The sequence below is a fragment of the Phyllobates terribilis genome, unplaced genomic scaffold (genome assembly GCF_046119375.1).
Source record: "Phyllobates terribilis strain yellow unplaced genomic scaffold, ASM4611937v1 Scaffold_8__6_contigs__length_399053987, whole genome shotgun sequence".
Lineage (NCBI taxonomy): Eukaryota > Metazoa > Chordata > Amphibia > Anura > Dendrobatidae > Phyllobates > Phyllobates terribilis.
In genome coordinates this window covers 294,613,558-294,637,884 of record NW_027362768.1, presented here as the reverse complement: position 1 = coordinate 294,637,884, position 24,327 = coordinate 294,613,558, and the positions used below count along the sequence as shown (strand labels likewise).

General features: G+C 45.9%; 1 protein-coding gene across 1 annotated transcript; it reads left to right on the top strand.

Moving 5' to 3' along the window:
• UQCC5 (ubiquinol-cytochrome c reductase complex assembly factor 5) lies at positions 1-8,452 on the top strand. The gene is made up of 3 exons (XM_073644430.1): positions 1-135; positions 7,235-7,395; positions 8,347-8,452. The coding sequence occupies exons 1-3, from the start codon at positions 44-46 to the stop codon at positions 8,421-8,423; spliced, it is 330 nt and encodes a 109-aa protein (XP_073500531.1). The 5' UTR covers positions 1-43; the 3' UTR covers positions 8,424-8,452.
• Positions 8,453-24,327: the final 15,875 nt, after the last annotated feature.

The window sequence follows — 24,327 nt, the reverse complement described above, 5'->3', positions numbered from 1 at the left end:
CGCATGCGTCTTGTTTCCTCGGGTTAGCTCGTGTTTGTTCTTTATGTCGAGGTTTTGCAGGGAAAGGTATTGCTGGCTCCGACCTTCAGCACGAGGACATAGGAGGGGACTGTCACCGGCCAGGACGTGCATGGGGTAAGTGCAGGCAGCGCCACCAGCAGGAGGGGGACTGCACAGCGCCGGGACGTGCAGTGTAGTAATAGACGCGTGTGTACAGTCTGCGCCGGCCTGACCACAGCAGTGCGTGTACCCCACAGTGCAGGAGCCCTGACACCACTGCCATGGCAGCCACACCCCAATGTCCCGGATATCTGACCTCTGCCCGGGGGCTCAGGCTGCAGTTTTGTTTTTTTTCCTAACTACCGATATTAGGGGCTAAAAATATTTTTTAGAATTGGGTTTCATTACACATTTTCTACCATTTGGCTTTTCCAGGCTCTTTGATTCCATCACATTCAACTGTGATGAGGTCTGTGGTCATAAATCAGCTGAGAGGAGCTCCCATAGAGAGGAGCTCACTGACAGATTCTCTGTTAGCTCGTTCTGCAGCCAGCAATACACAGTGCGACACGGAAAGAATAGAAGGCAAACGGTGCAACATTTTTTAACAAATCTGAATTACAAAAATGATTTTTTTTAGCCAAATATTCATGCAATTCTGTCATAAAAGCACATGTCTACAAAGATAGGCAACCTCAGGATCGGCACATTTTTGGGGTTTTATACACGCGCCTTTAACATTTTTTTCTCACTGGAATGTTTTAATGACTTTACATCATTTTTTGTGACACACGGGTTTCATCATTTTTATATAATTTTTTATTCCTTTTTTTTTCTTTCTCTAATGTGAAGGGAAAATGTGAAGAAAAAGTAGGTGTGTATTTTTCCCTTTTTTATAACAGCAAAGGAACACTAAAAACATTAAATTGTGTTCCCATTTCTGCTTTCTGTAGAAATTATATATAATTTTATTTTTTTTACTGGGGCTGCAAACTTTTTTTCATTTATTTTTCATATATTGTACATATCATGTGCCCCCATAAAGTCTTAAAAGTCTTTTGAACATATACATTCTTTTTCTTTTCCTTGTAACTGGGACTGGTATATTAGCCCCAGTTACAGAGGAGTTGCAGAGCTAACTGACTCTCCTAGGACCCAGCAGCTCCTGCTCTCACCCTACACCCAGCGATAACACAATCACTGGGTCCGGAGGGGGAAGCACTGTCAGCGCTTCCTAGTCACTATATACACAACACTGAACCAGAATTTGTATATAAAGATCGAGAAGGTAAACATGGTAATATACCACGTCTGCCTTCGCTGAGGACAGTTTGACTGTATCTGACTGCCAGATCCCCGCCCCCCCACAGCTGCACAATCTCCTATAAGCTGCTTACCCTGCATTGACATTTTAGAATATCAGTGCTGAGTGAAGTGCGGGCCACCTGGACCTTTATAGTCTATGGACACTTGGACACTCAACAAGTAGTTAACAACCAGAAGTCATTGATGGCCCAAGTTATATGACCAAATAATGGCTGCAAGTCGTGCGCTAAATGTGAATTTAATGATCCCAACTAAAAGCATCATAGGGATCCAGGGATCTCTGATTCTATAACTGTGGATCAGCCAGAACTTGAGTACAGAAATATGCCCAATTTATGCCTAATGTTATGTTCTGTTCTGCTCTAAAGAAGGCTCCTCCAAAATTATTCTACTTGTGCTTGTCCCAAGTTATATCCAACCCCTAACCTAGGGAAATAGATCCTTACTGAAGCTGGATCCATTCTAACACCCACACCACGGCCTCTCTCCACCGGACCACTTTGTCTGACCACCTCCAAACAACCCATTCCACAAACTCTCGCCATTTAAAGCCTTGTAGGAGCCGCCATAGAGTACGACCGCTCCGACCAGATTCACTGCGGGAAATATGTAGAGCAGTCTATAAGTGAAAAATGTCGGGTCGTTTAGGGTCCGCAGTAGTGAATGCATTCTGTGCATGAATTCTAATTTGTAATTGTGCGACCACCCCTGTAAATTCGTGATTCTGCAGGTTACTATGCAAGTGATGGGGATATGGAGCAAAAATACTGGCTGGAAGAGCGCTGCCAAGGAGGGAAGTATAAAAAAGTATTATTGAAGCTACGTGTTTCGGAGCCAATCAGACCCTTTCATCCGGTATAGTAAAGAAAATTGCCCGTGATCTTTAGACAGGTCACAAAATGACGTAACAGGCTCAATGTACGTCATGGGAAATTTCGAGTCCCCATATGTTGCTCTGCCCCCTTCCTGCCGGTGGGCAAATCCTATTTTATAAAAGATTCATTGTTGACTCGTTTTTTATTTGGGCAGGGACGCCTGAGGAAGCAGGGACGCCTGAGGAAGCAGGGACGCCTGAGGAAGCAGGGGCGCCTGAGGAAGCAGGGACGCCTGAGGAAGCAGGGACGCCTGAGGAAGCAGGGACGCCTGAGGAAGCAGGGACGCCTGAGGAAGCAGGGGCGCCTGAGGAAGCAGGGGCGCCTGAGGAAGCAGGGGCGCCTGAGGAAGCAGGGGCGCCTGAGGAAGCAGGGACGCCTGAGGAAGCAGTATTTTTTGTAGATCAACGAAACCAAAATCCATGGGGCTTAGAGTTTACCTTCTCCATTTCTGCTACCCAGATAGATGTTTTGGATCTAACAATTTTGAAGGGAGAACATAGATCTATACTACAACACACGTTATGAACGTTGATGTAAATCGGACATTATCTTAAATGGATTAGAAACATCCCGTATGGCCAGTATTGGTGCATTAAAAAAAAAACTGCACTCACAATGCAGATTTTTACAAAGAAGCTTGGGTTTTACAGAAGAGACTTGAGAAGGAATACCCTAAAAAATTGTGAAGAATGTATTTAATCACTAGTGAACTAAATCAGATTGCTCATTGAAGGGAGAGGATAATAGCAAAACAAAAAAAGAAGATCCAAAATAATTGAAAAAAATTAGCGATAGTAAATTATTACTAGTTTAAGAAGTATATTAACAAAATACTGGCCAATAATTAAAAATGATCCAATTTTCACAGGTATTATACAAAACAAACCTAATATTATTTTCCGCAGGAACATGAATTTACAAAACTATGGGTACATTGCACCCAGCAGGATAAGATCTATCAGACCCTCCAAGGATTTTTCCATTGGATCCACTCCCTAAACAAGTCTTATACACACATGGTCAAAATTGTTGGTACCCCTCGTTTAATGAAAGAACAACCCACAATGGTCACAGAAATAACTTGAATCTGACAAAAGTAATAAATTAAAAATCTATGAAAATGAACGAATGAAAGTCAGTCATTGCTTTTCAACCTGCTTCCACAGAATTTTTTAAAAAAAATTAAACTCATGAAATGGGCCTGGACAGAAATGATGGTACCCCTGAAAATAATGTGACAAAAGGGACATGTTAAATCAAGTTGTGTCCAGTAATTAGCATCACAGGGGTCTACAATCTTATAATCAGTCAGTGGGCCTGTATATAGGGCTACAGATACTCACTGTGCTGTTTGGAGACATGGTGTGTACCACACTCAACATGGACCAGAGGAAGCAAAGGAAAGAGTTGTCTCAGGAGATTAGAAAGAAAATTATAGACCAGCATCTTAAAGGTAAAGGTTATAAGACCATCTCCAAGCAGATTGATGTTCCTGTGACTACAGTTGCACATATTATTCAGAAATTTAAGATCCATGGGACTGTAGCCAACCTCCCTGGACAAGGCCGCAAGAGGAAAATTGAGGACAAATCAAAGAGACGGATAATACGAATGGTAACAAAAGAGCCCAGGAAAACTTCTAAAGAGATTAAAGGTCATCTTCAAGCTCAAGGAACATCAGTGTCATATCGCACCATCCGTCGTTGTTTGATCAAAAGTGGACTTCATGGGAGATGACCAAGGAGAACACCATTGTTGAAAAAAAAATCCTACAAAAACCAGACTGGAATTTGCCAAACTACATGTTGACAAGCCACAAAGCTTCTGGGAGAATGTCCTATTGACAGATGAGACAAAAATGGAAGATTTGGCAAGGCACATCAGCTCTATGTTCACAGACGGAAAAATGAAGCATATCAATGAAAGAACACTGTCCCCACTGTGAAACATGGGGGAGGCTCTGTTATGTACTGGGGCTGCTTTGCTGCATCTGGCACAGGGTGTCTTGAATCTGTGCAGGGTACAATGAAATCTCAAGACTATCAAGGGATTCTAGAGAGAAATGTGCTGCCCAGTGTCAGAAATCTTGGTCTCAGTCGCAGGGCATGGGTCTTGCAACAGGATAATGACCCAAAACACACAGCTACAAACACCCAAGAATGGCTAAGAGGAAAACATTGGACTATTCTGAAGTGGTCTTCTATGAGCCCTGACCTAAATCCTTAAATCCTATGGAGCATCTTTGGAAAGAGCTGGAACATGTCGTCAGGAAAAGGCAACCTTCAAACACGAGACAACTGGAGCAGTTTGCTCATGAGGAGTGGGCCAAAATACCTGAGGTACAGAAGTCTCATTGACAGTTAGGCTATGTGCCCACTTTGCAGAAATGAAGCAGAAAATTTCTGCAGCATTTCTGCATCTCCCTGGCAGAAAAAACACATGCAGATTGTACATGCAGATTGTACATGCAGATTGTGCATGCGTTTTTCCTGCAGAATACATGCGGATTCACATGCGTTTCCGCATGCAGATTGACAAGCGCTTTCCAGGCGATAGCATCACTTGGAAAGTGCTTGACAACTAGGTCACACTGTATAAATCCATGCAAACAGCATGGATTTATACAGTGTGACCGTAAAAATTAAAACAAATAAAGCTATACTCACCCCCGAGGCCCCGGCGTGGCTGCAGCGCTCGTTCCTGTCTGGTTCCTGGATGCCAGCATATCGCGAGACAGAGCGGTGAAGGGCCTGCGGTCACATGACTGTGACGTCACCGCAGGTCCTCAAGCGATGCCGGCATTCAGAGAGAAGACGCCGGACAGGTGAATATAACTTTATTTGTTATTTTATTCTTTTTTTACAGGTACAATGGTACCCAGGTCTGGAGGAGAGTCTCCTCTCCTCCAGAACTGGGTACCATCCGCACATAGAAACGCATAGAAGCCGCTTGTAGAAATGTACAGTCGCGGTTTCTATGCGTTGCAATGCAAGTCAATGGCGGGAGTTCCGCTGCGCTACCGCAAAATTAAATGACATGCTGCGGATTTTTGTACGCAGCATAAACGCTGCGGAAAAATCCGCAGCATGTGCATAGAACATGCGGAATCCCCTTGGGGACCATGGGGTGCGGATTACCTAGCGTTTAACAAGCGTTTACGCTGCGGAAATTCCGCAGCATAAACGCTTGAAAAATGCTACGTGGGCACTCAGCCTTGCAGGAATCGTTTGATTGCAGTGATTGCCTCAAAAGGTTGTTCAACAAAATATTAAGTTAAGAAGAAAACCATCATTTCTGTCCAGGCCTATTTCATGAGTTTAATTTTTTTTTTCAATTCTGTGGAAGCAGAAAAGCAATGTCTGACTTTCATTTGATCATTTTCATAGATTTTTAATTTATTATTACTCTTGTCAGATTCATGTTATTTCTGTGACTATTGTGGGTTTTCTTTTCATTAAACGAGGGGTACCAACAATTTTGACCACGTGTGTTGGTTACTATCATTGTGGGAGAGCGAAATGTCTCTGTTGTATGATAAAACAAGACCGTAAAGAATTTAAGTCCATAATCACAGGAGAGAGTTTCCTGTAAGTCAGTTTTTAAACTGCAACACCAGTTATGTAAGTTATTTATTACAGGGTGATTGCAACCTTCCATATGTAGGAAGGACCACACTAGTACACACTAGGATGAATAAACATAGGCACTATATACCGAATGGAATAATAAATCATTCTTTATCCAAACATTATCTAATGGAACATAAAAAAGATCCTAGATGTTTAAAATGAACAATAATGGAACAATTATCTGACAGCAGTCCAAATCGTTATCACAAACTTATTAATTGGGAATCTTATTGGATCTTTAAATTATCAGCTTTAAAACCTGGTCTAAATGAATGTATCTGGAATACCAACTAATGAGAGACAATGAAGAATTAACACTCATGTAGCCAGTAGCGTCTACTAATACTGAAAACAGATTCATTTTTTAGCGGTAGAATAGTGATACTACCATTCTTTTTCCCATAACTGGGGCTGGTATATTAGCCCCAGTTACAGAGGAGTTACAGCCTCAGGTGTTCCTGCTTCCTCTGGTGTTCCTGTTTCCTCTGGTGTTCCTTTCCTCCTCCGGTGTTCCTTTCTTCCTCCGGTGTTCCTTTCTTCCTCCGGTGTTCCTTTCTTCCTCCGGTGTTCCTTTCCTCCTCCGGTGTTCCTTTCCTCCTCCGGTGTTCCTTTCCTCCTCGGATGTTCCTGTCCAATAAAAAACAAGTCATCAATGAATCTTTTATAAAATAGGATGTGGCCCAGCAGCAGGTGGGGAGAGCTACATTTAGGGACTTGAAACGTCCTTTGATGTACATTAAGCCTGTTACATCACTTTGTCACCCATATAAAGATCACTGGCAATTTCTTGTTTTATTATACCTGATGAAGGGGTCTGATAGTTAGGGGTCTGATCCTTAGCGTAGTTTCAATGAATCTTGTTTTATACTTCCCTTGTGGAATCTTTGTCTCTTTGGCAGCGCTCTTGCTGCCCATATTTTTGCTCCATACCTCCAGACTAAAGTGCCAGTGCTCACAAGCTCAGGAATCAGCGTGACGTAACAGCAGCCATTAGAGTTACCATGCACGCCATCCTCAGTGTTGTGCCTGCCTTGCACAACAGGCATAGGTGAGTGTAACAGACCACATCAGCTGTCTGATCTGAGCACCTTCCTTTTCTCTTTTTTACTATTTTAGAGATGGCCTACAGCTAGGCTGATCGGTGGCTGTCCATCCATTGGTACCACCACCAATTCCGTATAATGAAGCACTATACATTGAACCCCCAGCCAGCCGGCTGTGCAGTTGTGACTCTTGACAGCCAATGTCAAATGCAGTTGAGTCAAGTGCAGTAGAGTAACATTGGAGGGTCTGCAGAGCTGGGAATACCCCAGTGCCCAGACCACTGTTAATTGTCCCTGGACGTTGCTGCTTTTCTTTTGCTTTTTATAAAGAGTTAATGTGAACATGTTCCTTCTCTTGTAGACCCGCAGACATGAGGCAGAAAAGCACAATAAGAACTCTGATGGATACGGTCCCAGGGAAGCAGAGATTCGGCATGTACCGATTCTTACCCTTCTTCTTTGTGGTCGGAGGGGCCATGGAATGGTTTATGATCAATGTTCGAATTGGCAAAGAAACATTTTGTAAGTTCCCTCGTCATCCCGGCAGGACTTTTGTAAAACCAACTTGTCTCATACAGATCCCACCTCTCGTTAATTCTTCAGGCCTCATTCAGAGGTCCGTGTTTCATGAACATGTTCTATCCATGTTTTTTTCATTATAATCTATGTCCACGCTTCCGTTTTTTTTGCAGACCGATTGCTCTCAAACTCTCCAATTTTTTTTATTCAATTTGCGGTTCAAACTAACCCATTGAAGCGAATAGATGAGTGAAAAACACGGGTAGCACTGAGAAGTCATCCAAGTGCTGTCAATTTTTTATTTAGTGGGTAATAGAAGCATTGATTTTTATTTTTTTTTGCGCAATCCAGAAAAATTGACATAATTAAAAATGGATGAAAATTGTATCCCACGTACTCATGAAAAATGATTCTTTCCTTCGTGTACGCAAAAGAAAACAAACGGATGTTTGAATGAGGCCTTAGTTTGTATTTTTGTCTTAGAATTTTTTTATACATAATTTAAATGAATTTATCATTTACTTGTATGTGCCACAAAATTATGCATGAAATAATGCAGGGAAGACAAAAAAAATCTCTAATGCTTAAAGGGACTCTGTCAGCACAAAATGATTAAAACTGAGCACAGGCACTCGGTGCACGCGTGGTGTGGCCGAGCCGAAAAACGTTTGGTAACACCAAGGGTGCACCGAGCGCCTGTGCTTGGTTTGAAGTCAATTTGTTTTAACAGAGTCCCTTTAAGATGTAAATGGTTTTTTTTCCATAATTTGTGAGCAATAACACTAATTCATAAACTGCATTTTTTAATATGGTGCGGTTTTCTGCTTGTCCACTATCAAACCTTTGGGGTTTATACTGGGGTCATTACCATCCATTTCAGCTATGGCATTAGTATATTGCCAGCTGACATGTCTATAGTATTCACTTCTAATTTTATGATCTTATTTGTGCTAGATGACGTGTACAGAAGACGCCAGTCAGAGAGAAGGTATGAAGAAAAAGCTTTACTGGACCCAAAAGGCCAAACCTGAAACTCTACAACTGTTATACAATGAATGAAAATAAATATTTATTTTTAATAATTGTGCTTTCAGAATTTCCATTATTTCACCCCAGTTACTAGTTTTGGCTATATGTGCACAAGCGTCATAGTGGCTGTGAAGAATATTCTAGAACAATCACATGTGCCCTGGTTGTCAGGTTTCCAGGCACAGCATAACCCGACTCCCAGCTGTAAGAGAGAAGGGAGGGGGGCTTCAGTGCGAGTGTCCCTCTGTAGCTGTGAGCTGAGCTGACAGGCAGGCCCCCTGCAGTGATCCTTTCCTTTGTTCACTAACGTGCTGTTTTGTTAAGGTATTATATTTCAATACCAAGTTGTGACAGAACTATATGTCCCAGCTCTTCCCAAAATGGATTTTCTAGCTATGGGGGAGAACCGCTTCCCTGGGACATTCCAGTAAGGAGGTATGGCCCACTTTAGTTCTTGGAGTCTCTTAGCTAGAAAGGAACAGGGGTGGAGACTTGGGACTGAGGCAGGGGGTGGTAGTGGGAGTTCCTGTAGCATCGGCGTCTCTGCCCCGTACTAGGCAGAGACGCCGTCCCTCTCACCTCCCCGCTCCTGGCGCGGCGTCCTCCAGCGCTTCTCTCCCCGCTGCTTCCAGCACGTGCTCCTTCCCCGGCAGTGTGCTTAGGGCGCGCGCGCTCCCCCTCTCTTAAAGGGACCGCGCGCGCCGTCCTAAGGAGTCCCCGGCCAATTGCCGGAGGACCTCCCATATTTAAGGCACCTCCTCCAAAATGGAGGTGCCCGAGCAAAGCCTTCACTCTGCTTCAGCCCTCAGGTCCCGTTACCAGTTACCAGCCAGTCACCTGCCAGATTCCTGCTCGTTACCTGCCAGTCACCTGCCAGATTCCTGCTTGTTACCTGCCAGTCACCTGCCGGATTCCTGCCTGTTACCTGCCAGTTACCTGCCTGATTCCTGCTTGATACCTGCCTGATATCCGTTTACCTACTTGCAAGCCTGCGGTCCGACGGTCTGCTTTCCTACACCTGTCAGTCTGTCTATGGACCAGCCTGCTCGCTCACCTGGGAGCGCTCATCTGTTACCTGCCTGCTAGCCTACCTGGAGGCTCCGCCGTCACTTGCCGTGACCACCTGCCTGTCCAGAGACTCTCGCCTGCTCACCTGGGAGCGCTCACCTGCTACCTGTCTGCTAGCCTACCTGGAGGCTCTGCCGTCACTTGCCGTGACCACCTGCCCGTCCAGAGACTCTCGCCCGCTCACCTGGGAGCGCTCACCAGCCACCTGCCTGCTGTCCTTCTACCCAGAGACTGTCCCTGTCACTTGCCGTGAGTACCCATCCTTTTACCCAGAGACTGTCCCTGTCACTTGCCGTGACTACCTGCCCCTCTACCCAGAGACTGTCCCTGTCACTTGCCGTGACTACCTGCCCGTCTTCCCTGGGAGCCACCCGCTTCCTTACATGGACTGCCCCCTTGTATAGTTGCACAGAGGTTCCACCTCCCAGACCCGTTACAGTTTGCTCGGGCCATGGAACCCGGTGGCCCCCAGATCTCCGATCTGCACCAGGAAGTCTTACGTCAGAAAACTCAGCAGGAGGTGGTACTGTCCTATCTACGGTCCGTTAACTCTCGTCTAGGCGCATTGTGTGACTTGTCTATGTCTACCTCTGGTTCAGCCGTGCCCATTCCTGCGGTACCGCAATCCAGTCCCTTCATGGTACCCGACTATGGACCTCGGCTTCTGGTACCTCCACGCTTTGCCGGCGAACCTACTTTAGCTCGGGGTTTCATAAACCAGTGCACCCTGCACTTTGAGCTATTGGCATACCAGTTCATCTCCGACCGAGCCTGAACCTATGCAGATCGACCAGACCAAGATGGTCAAATCTCGCCAAGAATCTCGCCGAGCCGAGGGAAGCTGTTTCTATTGTGGCAGCATGGAGCACTTCATCCGTTCCTGCCCGGAGAAGCCGGGAAACGCCAGTGTCTAGGACCGCTCGGAGAGGTCGTCCTAGACAAAAGTAAGCCCTCTCCGTCTCTGACTTTACCGGTCTCTATTGCTTGGGGAGAAAACCGTCACTTTGAACTTGCCCACCTGGCTTCTGGAGCTGCTGGAAACCTCATCTCCCAGTCTCTGGTAGAGAGATACCGTATTCCCACCAAGTCCCTGGCTGAACCATTATCAGTCGCCTCCGTGGATGGAAGACTTCTCTCGGAGACCATCCTGCTCGTCACTGAACCCATAACCCTGCAGGAGGGAATGCTGCACTCTGAGGAAATCTCATTCCATGTATTGTCCGGACTTTCTCACTCCCTGTTGCTAGGTCTACCTTGGCTCCAGACACACGAACCCGTATTGAACTGGCGATCCGGTGAAGTACTCCGATGGGGTCCAGACTGCCATAGGACCTGCCTGGTTCCGGTCCGCCCAGTTCGCCCTCCGCCTACTCCAGCTAATTTACCAGGTCTCCCGGCTCCTTACTGGCACTATGTGGACGTCTTCGGTAAGAAGGAAGCAGAGACGTTGCCACCCCAAAGGCCATATGACTGCCCGATCGACCTGGTACCTGGCGCCACTCCTCCCCGTGGGCGTATCTACCCGTTGTCTGCAGCCGAGACCCGGGCCATGTCTGAGTACATTGAAGAGAATCTGGCTAGGGGATTTATCCGGAAATCTACCTCCCCGGCTGGAGCCGGATTCTTCTTTGTCAAAAAGAAAGACGGCTCGCTACGCCCCTGTATTGACTATAGAGGACTCAATCAGATCACGGTTAAAAATAAATACCCCCTTCCGCTTATCTCTGAGTTATTTGATCGTCTTAAAGGCGCCAGGATCTTCTCCAAGCTGGATCTACATGGAGCTTATAACCTGGTCCGTATCCGTCAGGGAGACGAGTGGAAAACAGCATTTAATACCCGGGACGGACACTATGAGTACCGTGTGATGCCCTTCGGTCTCTGCAATGCTCCCGCCGTCTTCCAAGAACTGGTCAACGACATCTTCCGTGACCTTCTTTACTCCTGCGTGGTGGTATACCTGGACGACATCTTGGTCTTCTCTCCGGATCTTCCCACACACCGGAGGGATGTTCGTCAGGTCCTGCTTAGGCTCAGGCAGAACCACCTCTATGCTAAATACGAGAAGTGCCTTTTTGAGCAGACCTCTCTTCCTTTCTTGGGCTATGTTATCTCCCAGACAGGCTTGCGAATGGATCCCGAGAAGCTCTCTGCTGTCCTAAAGTGGCCCCGTCCGGAGGGCTTGAAGGCGATACAGCGATTCCTGGGCTTCGCTAATTACTATCATCTCTTCATTCCTCACTTCTCGTCACGGACTGCGCCCATATCTGCGCTCACCCGTAAGGGAGCAAATCCCAAGGTATGGTCATCCGAAGCTGAGGAGGCCTTCCTTTCCCTGAAACAAGCCTTCTCCTCTGCCCCTGTGCTGCACCGTCCGGACTGCAACAAACAGTTCTACCTGGAGGTTGATGCCTCCTCCTCTGGAGCCGGAGCGGTGCTCACCCAGAAGTCTTCCTCCGGGAGAATGGTAACCTGCGGCTTTTTCTCTAAAATCTTCTCCTCCTCTGAGCGCAGTTACTCCATAGGAGACCGAGAACTGCTTGCCGTTAAATTGGCGCTGGAGGAGTGGCGTTACCTGCTTGAAGGGGCTCTATACCCGGTGATCATCTATATGGATCACAAGAACCTGGCATATCTCCAAAATGCCCAGAGACTTAATCCACGTCAAGCCCGGTGGTCTTTGTTCTTTGCCCGCTTCGATTTCATCCTTCATTTCCGCCCGGCGGACAAGAATGTCAAAGCTGATGCCTTGTCCCGATCCTTCCTGTCCTCCGACCAAGAGGAGGAGCCTATGCACATTATCGACCCCTCCAAGGTGATGAATGTGGCCCCCTTGGATTTGACTCGTCTTCCACCCGGCAAGACGTTCGTGGCACCTCCAGACCGTGAGAGGGTTCTTCGCTGGGGTCATTCTTCTAAACTAGCTGGCCATGCCGGCCAAAAGAAGACCTTCCTACTCATTTCCCGGCATTACTGGTGGTCTACCCTGCGTAAGGATGTGGTAGACTTCGTCTCTACCTGTTCATCTTGTGGCCGCAACAAAATTCCCAGACACTTACCAGCTGGTCATCTCCTGCCGCTTCCCATACCTGTTTCCCCGTGGCAACACATCGCTATGGACTTCATTACCGATCTTCCTGTCTCTGCCGGGTGTACTGTCATTTGGGTGGTCGCAGACCGCTTCTCTAAAATGGCCCACTTCATTCCCCTGCCTGGTCTTCCGTCTGCACCTGAGCTGGCTAAGGACTTTATTCGTCATATCTTCCGTCTCCATGGCCTACCCCTCCACATCGTGTCGGACCGAGGGGTTCAGTTTACCTCACGCTTCTGGAGAGCCACATGTAAACTGCTGGACGTCACCCTGGACTTCTCCTCCGCTTACCACCCTCAGTCCAATGGTCAAGTGGAGCGGATCAATCAGATCCTTACCAACTATCTCCGGCACTTTGTTAATGCCCACCATTCTGATTGGGTGGACCTCCTTCCTTGGGCCGAGTTCTCTTATAATAACCACGAGAGCGAATCCTCTTCCAAGTCCCCGTTCTTTATTTTCTATGGCCAGCACCTCCGGATTCCGCTCCCTGTCTCCGTTTCTGTGGACAACCCTGCTGCGGAGTCTCTTGTCAGCGAATTTTCTACTATTTGAGAGAGTACCAGGTCCGCTCTTCTTCTGTCCTCTGAGCGGATGAAGAGATATGCTGATAAGAGACATCTGGATCCGCCTCAATTCCGTCCGGGAGACAAGGTTTGGCTCTCGTCCAAACATGTGCGGCTCAAAGTACCCTCCTTCAAGCTGGGCCCTCGATTCATCGGTCCCTTCGAAGTCCTCAGGCAAATTAACCCTGTGGCCTACAAATTAAAACTCCCGGCCACCCTACGGATTCCCAACTCCTTCCACATATCTCTCCTCAAACCCGTTGTCTTTAACTCTTTTTCCAATAATCCAGGTGCCTCTCCTGCTCCGGTTTCCGCTGATGACGTCTTTGAGGTAGAGAGTATTCTGGCCTCCAAGAGGGTAAGAGGAAAGACCTTTTTTCTGGTAGATTGGAAGGGGTTTGGTCCTGAGGAGAGAACTTGGGAACCCAGGGAGAACATCAACGCCCCGCTTCTCCTTGAAAAATTTCTTTCTGGCCAAAAAAAGAGGGGGCCTAAAGGGGGGGGTACTGTAGCATCGGCGTCTCTGCCCCGTACTAGGCAGAGACGCCGTCCCTCTCACCTCCCCGCTCCTGGCGCGGCGTCCTCCAGCGCTTCTCTCCCCGCTGCTTCCGGCACGCGCTCCTTCCCCGGCAGTGTGCTTAGGGCGCGCGCGCGCGCTCCCCCTCTCTTAAAGGGACCGCGCGCGCCGTCCTAAGGAGTCCCCGGCCAATTGCCGGAGGACCTCCCATATTTAAGGCACCTCCTCCAAAATGGAGGTGCCCGAGCAATGTTGTTGCAAATCCTTCACTCTGCTTCAGCCCTCAGGTCCCGTTACCAGTTACCAGCCAGTCACCTGCCAGATTCCTGCTCGTTACCTGCCAGTCACCTGCCAGATTCCTGCTTGTTACCTGCCAGTCACCTGCCGGATTCCTGCCTGTTACCTGCCAGTTACCTGCCTGATTCCTGCTTGATACCTGCCTGATATCCGTTTACCTACTTGCAAGCCTGCGGTCCGACGGTCTGCTTTCCTACACCTGTCAGTCTGTCTATGGACCAGCCTGCTCGCTCACCTGGGAGCGCTCATCTGTTACCTGCCTGCTAGCCTACCTGGAGGCTCCGCCGTCACTTGCCGTGACCACCTGCCTGTCCAGAGACTCTCGCCTGCTCACCTGGGAGCGCTCACCTGCTACCTGTCTGCTAGCCTACCTGGAGGCTCTGCCGTCACTTGCCGTGACCACCTGCCCGTCCAGAGACTCTCGCCCGCTCACCTGGGAGCGCTCACCAGCCACCTGCCTGCTGTCCTTCTACCCAGAGACTGTCCCTGTCACTTGCCGTGAGTACCCGTCCTTTTACCCAGAGACTGTCCCTGTCACTTGCCGTGACTACCTGCCCCTCTACCCAGAGACTGTCCCTGTCACTTGCCGTGACTACCTGCCCGTCTTCCCTGGGAGCCACCCGCTTCCTTACATGGACTGCCCCCTTGTATAGTTGCACAGAGGTTCCACCTCCCAGACCCGTTACAGTTCCCAGAGAGTTTGAAGGTCTCTGTAGCTAAAACCTATTGTCTTTTCCTGGGGAAGCTCCTGACATCAAGACGTGTGGGAGAAGTCCAGCAACCAAGCAGGACCCACAACCTTCCCCATGTGGCCGCCCATCCCCCGAGCCATGGTTTCCATATACTGGTAACTGACTTTAAGATCTGTTATGCTTGATGTACCATGCTTTTGTATTTGTAACTCTGACCACTGTGTATGTATAACCTTGTCTCACTCCCTGGTGCCTCTCTGTACCCGTGGGGACAGGAGGTGCCTATCTGGCCTTATGCGTCCTTGAGGGGGTGCGGAACGTCACATTGGTGCAAAGGGTAGATTCGTATCACGTGCTCCGTCTGGTGTAGTGTGACGGTAGCGGAGTGTGGATCCACCGGAAGAAGTGGTGACAGCTGGATTCTGCGGGTCCCCCCATGTGCTGTTTCTTCACAGTGGCGCATATTTATACCTTCAGGATTTCAGTCTATGTGTCTTTTGTTGCGCTCACACCCAGGATATGGATAAAAAATATGCTTGTGTGAACTCGGCCACATTTCTTTGTTCATCATTATACCTCTGTTCTTAATAAGCCATAATCTTGTTAGAAAGTAAGCTCTGGAGTCATTGGGGGCAGGACAGTAACAATGAGAATATTGCCCAAGTACCTGGTGATTTGTGAGTTTTTTTAAGTCTATTCATCACTTCATCCATCTATTGACAAGCTGGCACGGTTCTTCTTCACCACAGTGTCGCCAGGTTTTCCTTCACTTTCAACTAACGTGGAAAAAAAATCCCCTTAAAAAGATATCTTTATAATATCTTTATAAAATATGCATTAAAAATAGGACACTAACAAAAAAGGTACTTATAAGTATAACGCCAGCAGATGATGCACGTGGTTCATGGACCTACTGTGCCACGGGGCTGGGCTTGCCTAGGAGGGGCGTAACTAAGCGGCTACCTGGTGTTCACTGGAGCTCCTGAAGGTGGATTCAGGCTTGAGCTTCAGGTAGCCACCAGGAACCTCTCCTAGGCAGTCCCCAGTACCGCAGCTGAAGAACATATATATCTATATCCTCTGATATATGGCACATTAGACAATAAGGATAGAAATAGATATCCCTAATAATACTCCCTAAATTGGCCCTGCCTTACCACGGAGGTTGCTACGCTATTGTAGCCATGTGCTAGTGTATGCTGTCAGCATGGCTGACAGACTACCTATTTTATTGACATGGAAACTTTCACAAAGCATCACAGAACTGACATGGATTTTCAAAGTAAGTATATCGGTCTCATCACTTCTAAGATCTGTTTAATAATGTATGCCATTTATATTTTCAAATCTGGTGACAGATTGTCACTTGTGTGTCAGATGTGACAGTCACCCTTCAGTTGGTTGCACAAGATCTCTTCGTTTGGCATTACAGACACCTTCTTAGCTGTTTCATTCTAGGACCCAGCGACTACCTCCTTCCTGCTAATTGATACCCTGGCCTGGGTGTTTAAATACTTTCACTTTGCAGCAGGAAGGGGCTGGTGATACTCATATGTTTCATTGTGAATGCTTGGAGCTCTCAGACTGCTATCTTCCTCTGTGGTGCTAGGAGGACGCTTGGAGTTATCTCTCTGAAGTCGGCTAAAGCTAAGCTACTTTCCCCCATGTTTGTCTTCATTGTTGTCTTTAGTCATTAGTGGGGATCAACTAGTGCTCATCCCCTCTTCCCTATCCAGGGCCAAGTGGCAGGGAAATACAGGGTTTAGGTTAACGTGCGGCGATTGGTGTAGAACCAATATATGGACGTTTGTGGAGACAGGATGACATCAGATCAGCCTAGGAGGTCCCCACTCCCTCCTTTCCCTAGAGTCTTGGCTCCCTTTCCCCTTTCCCTTTGTGTTGCACTTAGTCTTTCACACACTTTGCGTGACATTATCACCAGCCGTGCACATTTAGAGAAGAAAAATAAAAGTGACACTGGGGTTTAATTGGGTGGTTTTTTTTTCAGGCGTGTTTTTTTCCCCTTCTCCTTGGTATGGCATCAATTCCAGAGCGGCTGCGCAGTCTGTCTCTGGGGGTGAACAACCTCCTCTGTCAGGTTCAGCAACAGCATCAGTGGCTACTGGTCCCTAATGTGGGGGTCTCTGCAGGTAGGCCTATCCAGCCTGAACCCAAGGTTGCCCTCCCAGACATGCTTTCTGGAGCTAGGCACAAGTTTTTTTGTATTCAAGGATGCTTGCAAACTGTATTTTAAACTTCGTCCTTACGCCTCCGGAGGTGAGGAGCAACGAGTAGTAATTGTGATCTCTCTACTGCAGGGAGATTCTCAGTCGTGGGCGTTTTCCTTACCGCCGGATTCGGTTTGGCTCCAGTCTGTAGAAGTTTTTTTTGGGGGCTCTGACCCTCATCTATGATGACCCTGACCAAGTCGCCTTGGCTGAGTCTAGGCTATGTCGCCTTCAGCAGGGGAATCGTTCGACATACAGTTCTGAATTCCTTAGATGGGGACGGATTCTAAATGGAATGACCCTTAGAAGCCAATTTTGTGAGGGTCTTTCTGAAGGGTTAAAAGATGCCTTGGCAGTATATGAAACTCCTCAGTCCTTGGAGGCAGGGCCGGCGTCAGCACCCGGTCAAATGCCGGGGCCCTGAGCAGGCAGAGGGGCCCACTGGCGGTCGCGCACCCCGCTGGGCTATGGGCGGAGGAGAGCGGTGTCAGCGCCCGCCCTTCTCCGACGCTTGCTCAGGGCCCCGGCAGCCGGATACTTACATCTCCCCGTGCCTCCGCAGATCAGCTGTCTTCCTGCTCTGCGCTCCCTGTGACGTCTCAGGTCGGAGAGCGCGGTGATGTCTTTCCACCGCGCCCTCCCCTGAGCCGTCGCAGGGAGCGCTGAGCGGGAAGACGCCGACAACGCTGGAGCTCGGACCCGAGCAGCGGGCAGCAGGTAGCAGGTGAGGAGAAGGGTGGTGAGTATTTGATTTTTTTTTTTAATGTATGGAGGCATGGGGCAGTATAAAGAGAAGGGGGGGGTGGCATCCTCCATGGAGCATTCTAAAGAGAGGGGGGGGGCATCCTGCATGGGGCATTATAAAGAGAGGGGGGGGGCATCCGGCATGGGGCATTATAAAGAGAGGGGGGGGGCATCCTGCATGGGGCATTATAAAGAGAGGGGGGGGGCATCCTGCATGGGGCATTATAAAGAGAGGGGGGGCATCCTGCATGGGGCATTATAAAGAGAGGGGGGGGCATCCTGCATGGGGCATTATAAAGAGAGGGGGGGGCATCCTGCATGGGGCATTATAAAGAGAGGGAGGGGCATCCTGCATGGGGCATTATAAAGAGAGGAGGAGGGCGTCCTGCATGGGGCATTATAAAGAGAGGGGGGGGGCATCCTGCATGGGGCATTATAAAGAGAGGGGGGGGATCCTGCATGGGGCATTATAAAGAGAGGGGGGGGCATCCTGCATGGGGCATTATAAAGAGAGGGGGGGACATCCTGTATGGGGCATTATAAAGAGGGGGGGGTGACATCCTGCATGGGGCATTATAAGGTGGGGAACAGCCTGCATGGGGCATTATAAAGGGGGGGGGGCAGCCTGCATAGTGCATTATGTGGGGGGGAACAGCCTGCATGGAGCATTATAAGTGGGGGGGCAGCCTGTATGGGGCATTATGTGGGGGGTAACAGCCTGCATGGAGCATTATAAGGGGGGGACAGCCTGTATGGGGCATTATGTGGGGGGTAACAGCCTGCATGCAGCATTATATGGGGGCCAGTATCCTGTATGGAGCGTTATAAGGGGACCGGTATCCTGTATGGAGCGTTATAAGGGGAACTGTATCCTGTATGGAGCTTTATATGGGGGCCAGTATCCTGTATGGAGTTTTATAAGGGGACCAGTATCCTGTATGGAGCGTTATATGGGGGCCAGTATCCTGTATGGAGCATTATAAGGGGACCAGTATCCTGTATGGAGCGTTATTTGGGGGCCAGTATTCCGTATGGAGCCTTGTATGGAGGCCAGTATTCCGTATGGAGCCTTATATGGGGGCCAGTATTCCGTATGGGGCCTTATATGGGGGCCAGTATTCCGTATGGAGCCTTATATGGGGGCCAGTATTCCGTATGGAGCCTTATATGGGGGCCAGTATTCCGTATGGAGCCTTATACGGGGGCCAGTATTCCGTATGGAGCCTTATACGGGGGCCAGTATTCCGTATGGAGCCTTATACGGGGGCCAGTATTCCTTATGGAGCCTTATATAGGGGCCAGTATTCCGTATGGAGCCTTTATGATAGACTCCTTCGGGATAGACGGGTGAGACCACCTTCTCCGGGGCCTTCTTGTCGGGGGTATGTACCTCTTCCAGGGGAGTGGTCTGGCGGTGAACCAATACTGGGGGAGGTGGAGAAACCCATGCAGTTAGGGGGCACCTTTACATGATACATTTCCCTGGAGATTCACAAGAAAAAAGGCATATGTTTTTTTTTGTGGGAAAAAAGGACATTTTATTGGGACCTGACCTTCAATTCCTAAACAAAAGGAGAATCGATTAACTCTTGGTAGTCTGGAGTTGGATAAGCAAGGGGTGCATTTGTCGCCAACCTACAGTTCTCGGTTTGTCCTGGCAGCAGAGGTGGTGCTACAGAGCAAAACCGAGAACATTTCTGCGTTGACAGTGGTGCTGGAGTCAGCATGATATTTGCTGAGTTTGTGAAAACTCAGGGTCTTGCTTGCTGTACTTTAGCTAAGCCTATTTCCATATTCACCATCGACTCTGCGCCACTTTCACAGAAAGCATTTACTCAGATTGTACATAATCTAAAACAGAGGGTGGGGTCGGTTCATTGTGAAATAATCCCTTGCTATGTGCTGGACAGTCTTCCCACCCCAATTGTTTTGGGTCTTCCCTGGCTGGTGAAACATAATCCGTTGGTAGATTGGCAAACCGGGGAGATTATTGAATGGGGAGATTACTGCCATGAGAACTGTTTAGATATTTCCCTTGCTACAGTCTCTATGGAAATATTACTGTTTTTGTTATCTGGTTTTGAGGACGTTTATTCCAAGAGGGGGTGTCAGGATTTACCTCCTCATCGTGCATATGACTGTCCTATTAACCTGACCCCCGGAGCTAAACTACCAAAGTCCAGACTTTATAATCTTTCTGGCCCTGAGAGACAAGCCATGAAGGATTTCATTGCGGAAAGTCTGGAGAAGGGACACATTAGACCTTCATCTTTGCCTGTGGCGGCAGGGTTCTTCTTTGTGAAGAAAAAAGATGGCAGTCTATGTCCCTGTTTAGATTTCCAGGAATTAAATCAAATTCAAGATTAAAAAAATAAAATAAATTCACATGCTCCTGGTAACGTGTGGTCTCACGTAGTAGAAACAATATAAATGTAAGAAGAAACTGGCTTCCAGGAATATAAAAATTTCCAAAATTTATTTATTTTTTTTATTGATAGAAAAGTCGTTCAGATCAGTTCAGGTAATGAGATAAAAATTCAATGGATAAATCACATCATAGAATCCAGCTACGCGTTTCGAGCATGACACTATGCTCTTTGTCAAAGCTGATGAACTGCTGGACAGGCAGAGTATATATATACTGGGCTGCCCATCAGGAAAGCAGGTTTGAGTCATGTGAGCATTGGATCTAGTCACACATGAAAGATAATAAGCTAATTAAAAGCACAGAAGGAGAAAGAAAGAAAAAAAACACCGTGCAAAATTGGATATTTAAGCATTCCCGAAAAAGAAATAACTATTTTCCAAAAGAAATATATATATAGAAACATACAAAAAATCAAAACATACAAATATATGAAATAGAAAAAAAGTTCACTTAGGTATAATGATACATAATCTCCCGACGTGCATTGAGACCATTAGGATATCGCGAGTCCAGAGAATAGATCCAGAATGCTTCTCTGGTAAGAAGATGTCGTCTGCGATCACCCCCTCTTTGCGTGTGCTGAACACCCTGAATTTAATATCTCAGATAAAATAGGGTCTTCAAATAGTATAGGAAAATGTTTGAAAAAAAATTGATTTAATCATTGAAAATTCGGTGCTGTATTGTAGGGATAGAACCAATTTATTTTTCTGTACCATGCTATTCCGATCATGACAGACAAAATTGTGTCTGTCTTTTTTCTGTGATGTTCTATTCCTGTTGTTATATGTGTTAGTATCTGAGTTATTCTCACTGACAATATGTTGAGCCCTATTCAAAATCCATTTTGGATAACCACGTCGGATAAAATTGGTTTTAGAACGAGATAATTCACCAGCTAATATTTGTGCATTATTACAATTTCTAGCTATGCGTGTAAAATCACCCACTGGCACAGCTTTAATTGTGTGAAGTGGGTGACTGCTGCTGGCATGCAGAATGGTATTGCCAGAAAGAGGTTTACAATGGGTATTAGTGCAATGTTTTTGTTAGAAATGCCACACAAATTTAGATCCAAAAACGAAATATTGTTTTTTTGATGCTGATATGTAAAGGTAAGGTTGCAATGATTAATATTCAAAAAATCTATGAACCCAGGTACAGTACAGACCAAAAGTTTGGACACACCTTCTCATTTAAAGATTTTTCTGTATTTTCATGACTATGAAAATTGTACATTCACACTGAAGGCATCAAAACTATGAATTAACACATGTGGAATTATATACTTAACAAAAAAGTGTGAAACAACTGAAAATATGTCTTATATTCTGGGTTCTTCAAAGTAGCCACCTTTTGCTTTGATGACTGCTTTGCACATTCTTGGCATTCTCTTGATGAGCTTCAAGAGGTAGTCACCGGAAATAATCAACAACCTGTATAACAAAATTGCAAAGGTCTGGTGAATATTTACTCAAATGAAAAGATAACGCCTCCAGAGCAATTTCGGATGGAATAGATGTATATAAAGCAACAATATCACAGGAGATCCAACAAAAGTTCTCCTGCCACACTATATTAGATAACTGCTCCAGAACATCACCTGTGTCCTGCAGAAAACCGGGTGTCCTCTGTGATAGAGGCTGTAACAGGGAGTCCACCCACTCGTCCAGTCTCTCAGAGACTGAGCCGATACCCGAAATGATGGGTCGCATAGGTGGAGGAGTGATTCCCCTTGTGCACCTTGGGCAGAACATGCATAATGGGGGTAACAGGAAAATCCACCTGCATATAATCACATTGAGTTTGAGTTAGAATACCCAAAGGCAAACCATCCTGCAGGATATTGTTAATTTTTGTGGCAATATTTTTAACTGGATCACACTGCAATTTCTTATAGGTGATAGAATCACTTAATAGTGTTAGAATTTGGGATCTATACACATCTGAGTCCAAAACGACCACCAGACCACCTTTATCAGCCATGCGTGTCACTATATGGCCCATATCTCTCAATTCTTGCAAAGCTTTTTGTTGATTCTTGGACAGATTATGTTTTTTATGATTTGTGCGATCACTGTGTGCCAGGATCCTAAGTTCACGTTCCTTGGTTTCCTGAAAACGGTCCATACAATCAACGCGAGCTTGAAGAGGGTAAAAAAATGGATTCTTAGTTGCAAAAGACGTCGCTTGCGATATTATTTCAGCAGGTGATGATAATTGGTCTTGTGAATCCTGCAATTGTAACAAGGCCTTTTGTTCTTCAAATTTTAAAAGTCTGTATTCATTCTTTATTGAGGGAGTAGAAACGTCAATTTGTGATTCAGATTCAGAAAAAAAATGTTTTTTTATAGTCACATTACGTATGAATTTATTAAGGTCAATGAGAGTAGAAAAAAGGTCAAAATGTCTATCCGGTACAAAAGAAAAACCTAGTGATAGAACTTCATCCTGATCTTTAGTCAATATCTGTTTGGACAAATTAAGAACATTTGAGGTGTATTCATTCATGGTCCTTGCTTGTAACGAGTTGACATGCCCGCAGAATTTATTGTGTTTGCGGCCACCTCTCCTTTTGCGTTTTTTGCATATTTGGAAGCTTTTGCTTTACGGTAATATGATGGATTATTCCCATTTTCCATATTGGTATTAGTATCATCCATTGATTCCTGATCTGAAGAACTAAATGAAACATGTAAATCTGTTGGCGTAGAATTATAGTTAGTTCTTCTTTTTAAGATTGATTTAGGTGAGGGGGAGGTACGAGACCATCTGCCCCACTCATACACTTGGTGTGAGGCATAATCATTGCTGTCCCTGAGGAATTTGTCTTTTTTCCTCATCATGATAGTAGATTCCGTTTTCTTCACCATGGAATCAATACGTTTATTGAAATCCTGATAATCAGGTTTATCTTTATATTGTTCCAAGGAGGCATGAATATTAGATATTTCAATTCGTAAGCTATTTAGCTTAGAATCCTCTTGTTTGACAATAAGTCTCATCAAGTTCATGGGACAATCCGTCAGTATTTGATTCCAATCATTAACAAAGTTTTCTGAATAAATAGTGGTCGGAATCTTTTTTTATTCTAAGGCCTCTCGGGATCATATTTTTTTGCAAATAATTTGTAAGAGTAGTTTGATCCCACCAAACCTTCATCCCATTAAGAATTAGCCTCTGACATACCTGGGTTCATAGATTTTTTGAATATTAATCATTGCAACCTTACCTTTACATATCAGCATCAAAAAAACAATATTTCGTTTTTGGATCTAAATTTGTGTGGCATTTCTAACAAAAACATTGCACTAATACCCATTGTAAACCTCTTTCTGGCAATACCATTCTGCATGCCAGCAGCAGTCACCCACTTCACACAATTAAAGCTGTGCCAGTGGGTGATTTTACACGCATAGCTAGAAATTGTAATAATGCACAAATATTAGCTGGTGAATTATCTCGTTCTAAAACCAATTTTATCCGACGTGGTTATCCAAAATGGATTTTGAATAGGGCTCAACATATTGTCAGTGGGAATAACTCAGATACTAACACATATAACAACAGGGATAGAACATCACAGAAAAAAGACAGACACAATTTTGTCTGTCATGATCGGAATAGCATGGTACAGAAAAATAAATTGGTTCTATCCCTACAATACAGCACCGAATTTTCAATGATTAAATCAATTTTTTTTCAAACATTTTCCTATACTATTTGAAGACCCTATTTTATCTGAGATATTAAATTCAGGGTGTTCAGCACACGCAAAGAGGGGGTGATCGCAGACGACATCTTCTTACCAGAGAAGCATTCTGGATCTATTCTCTGGACTCGCGATATCCTAATGGTCTCAATGCACGTCGGGAGATTATGTATCATTATACCTAAGTGAACTTTTTTTCTATTTCATATATTTGTATGTTTTGATTTTTTGTATGTTTCTATATATATATTTCTTTTGGAAAATAGTTTTTTCATTTTCTGGAATGCTTAAATATCCAATTTTGCACGGTGTTTTTTTTCTTTCTTTCTCCTTCTGTGCTTTTAATTAGCCTATTATCTTTCATGTGTGACTAGATCCAATGCTCACATGACTCAAACCTGCTTTCCTGATGGGCAGCCCAGTATATATATACTCTGCCTGTCCAGCAGTTCATCAGCTTTTACAAAGAGCATAGTGTCATGCTCGAAACGCGTAGCTGGATTCTATGATGTGATTTATCCATTGAATTTTTATCTCATTACCTGAACTGATCTGAACTACTT

What these genes read in the sequence shown, in the direction of transcription:
- UQCC5 (XM_073644430.1), top strand. Translation starts at nt 44, where the DNA reads ATGTCGAGGTTTTGCAGGGAAAGGTATTGCTGGCTCCGACCTTCAGCA. An exon ending in CCGGCCAGGACGTGCATGGG is followed by an intron (nt 136 to 7,234) that starts GTAAGTGCAGGC and finishes CTTCTCTTGTAG; the next exon opens with ACCCGCAGACATGAGGCAGA. An exon ending in AATTGGCAAAGAAACATTTT is followed by an intron (nt 7,396 to 8,346) that starts GTAAGTTCCCTC and finishes TATTTGTGCTAG; the next exon opens with ATGACGTGTACAGAAGACGC.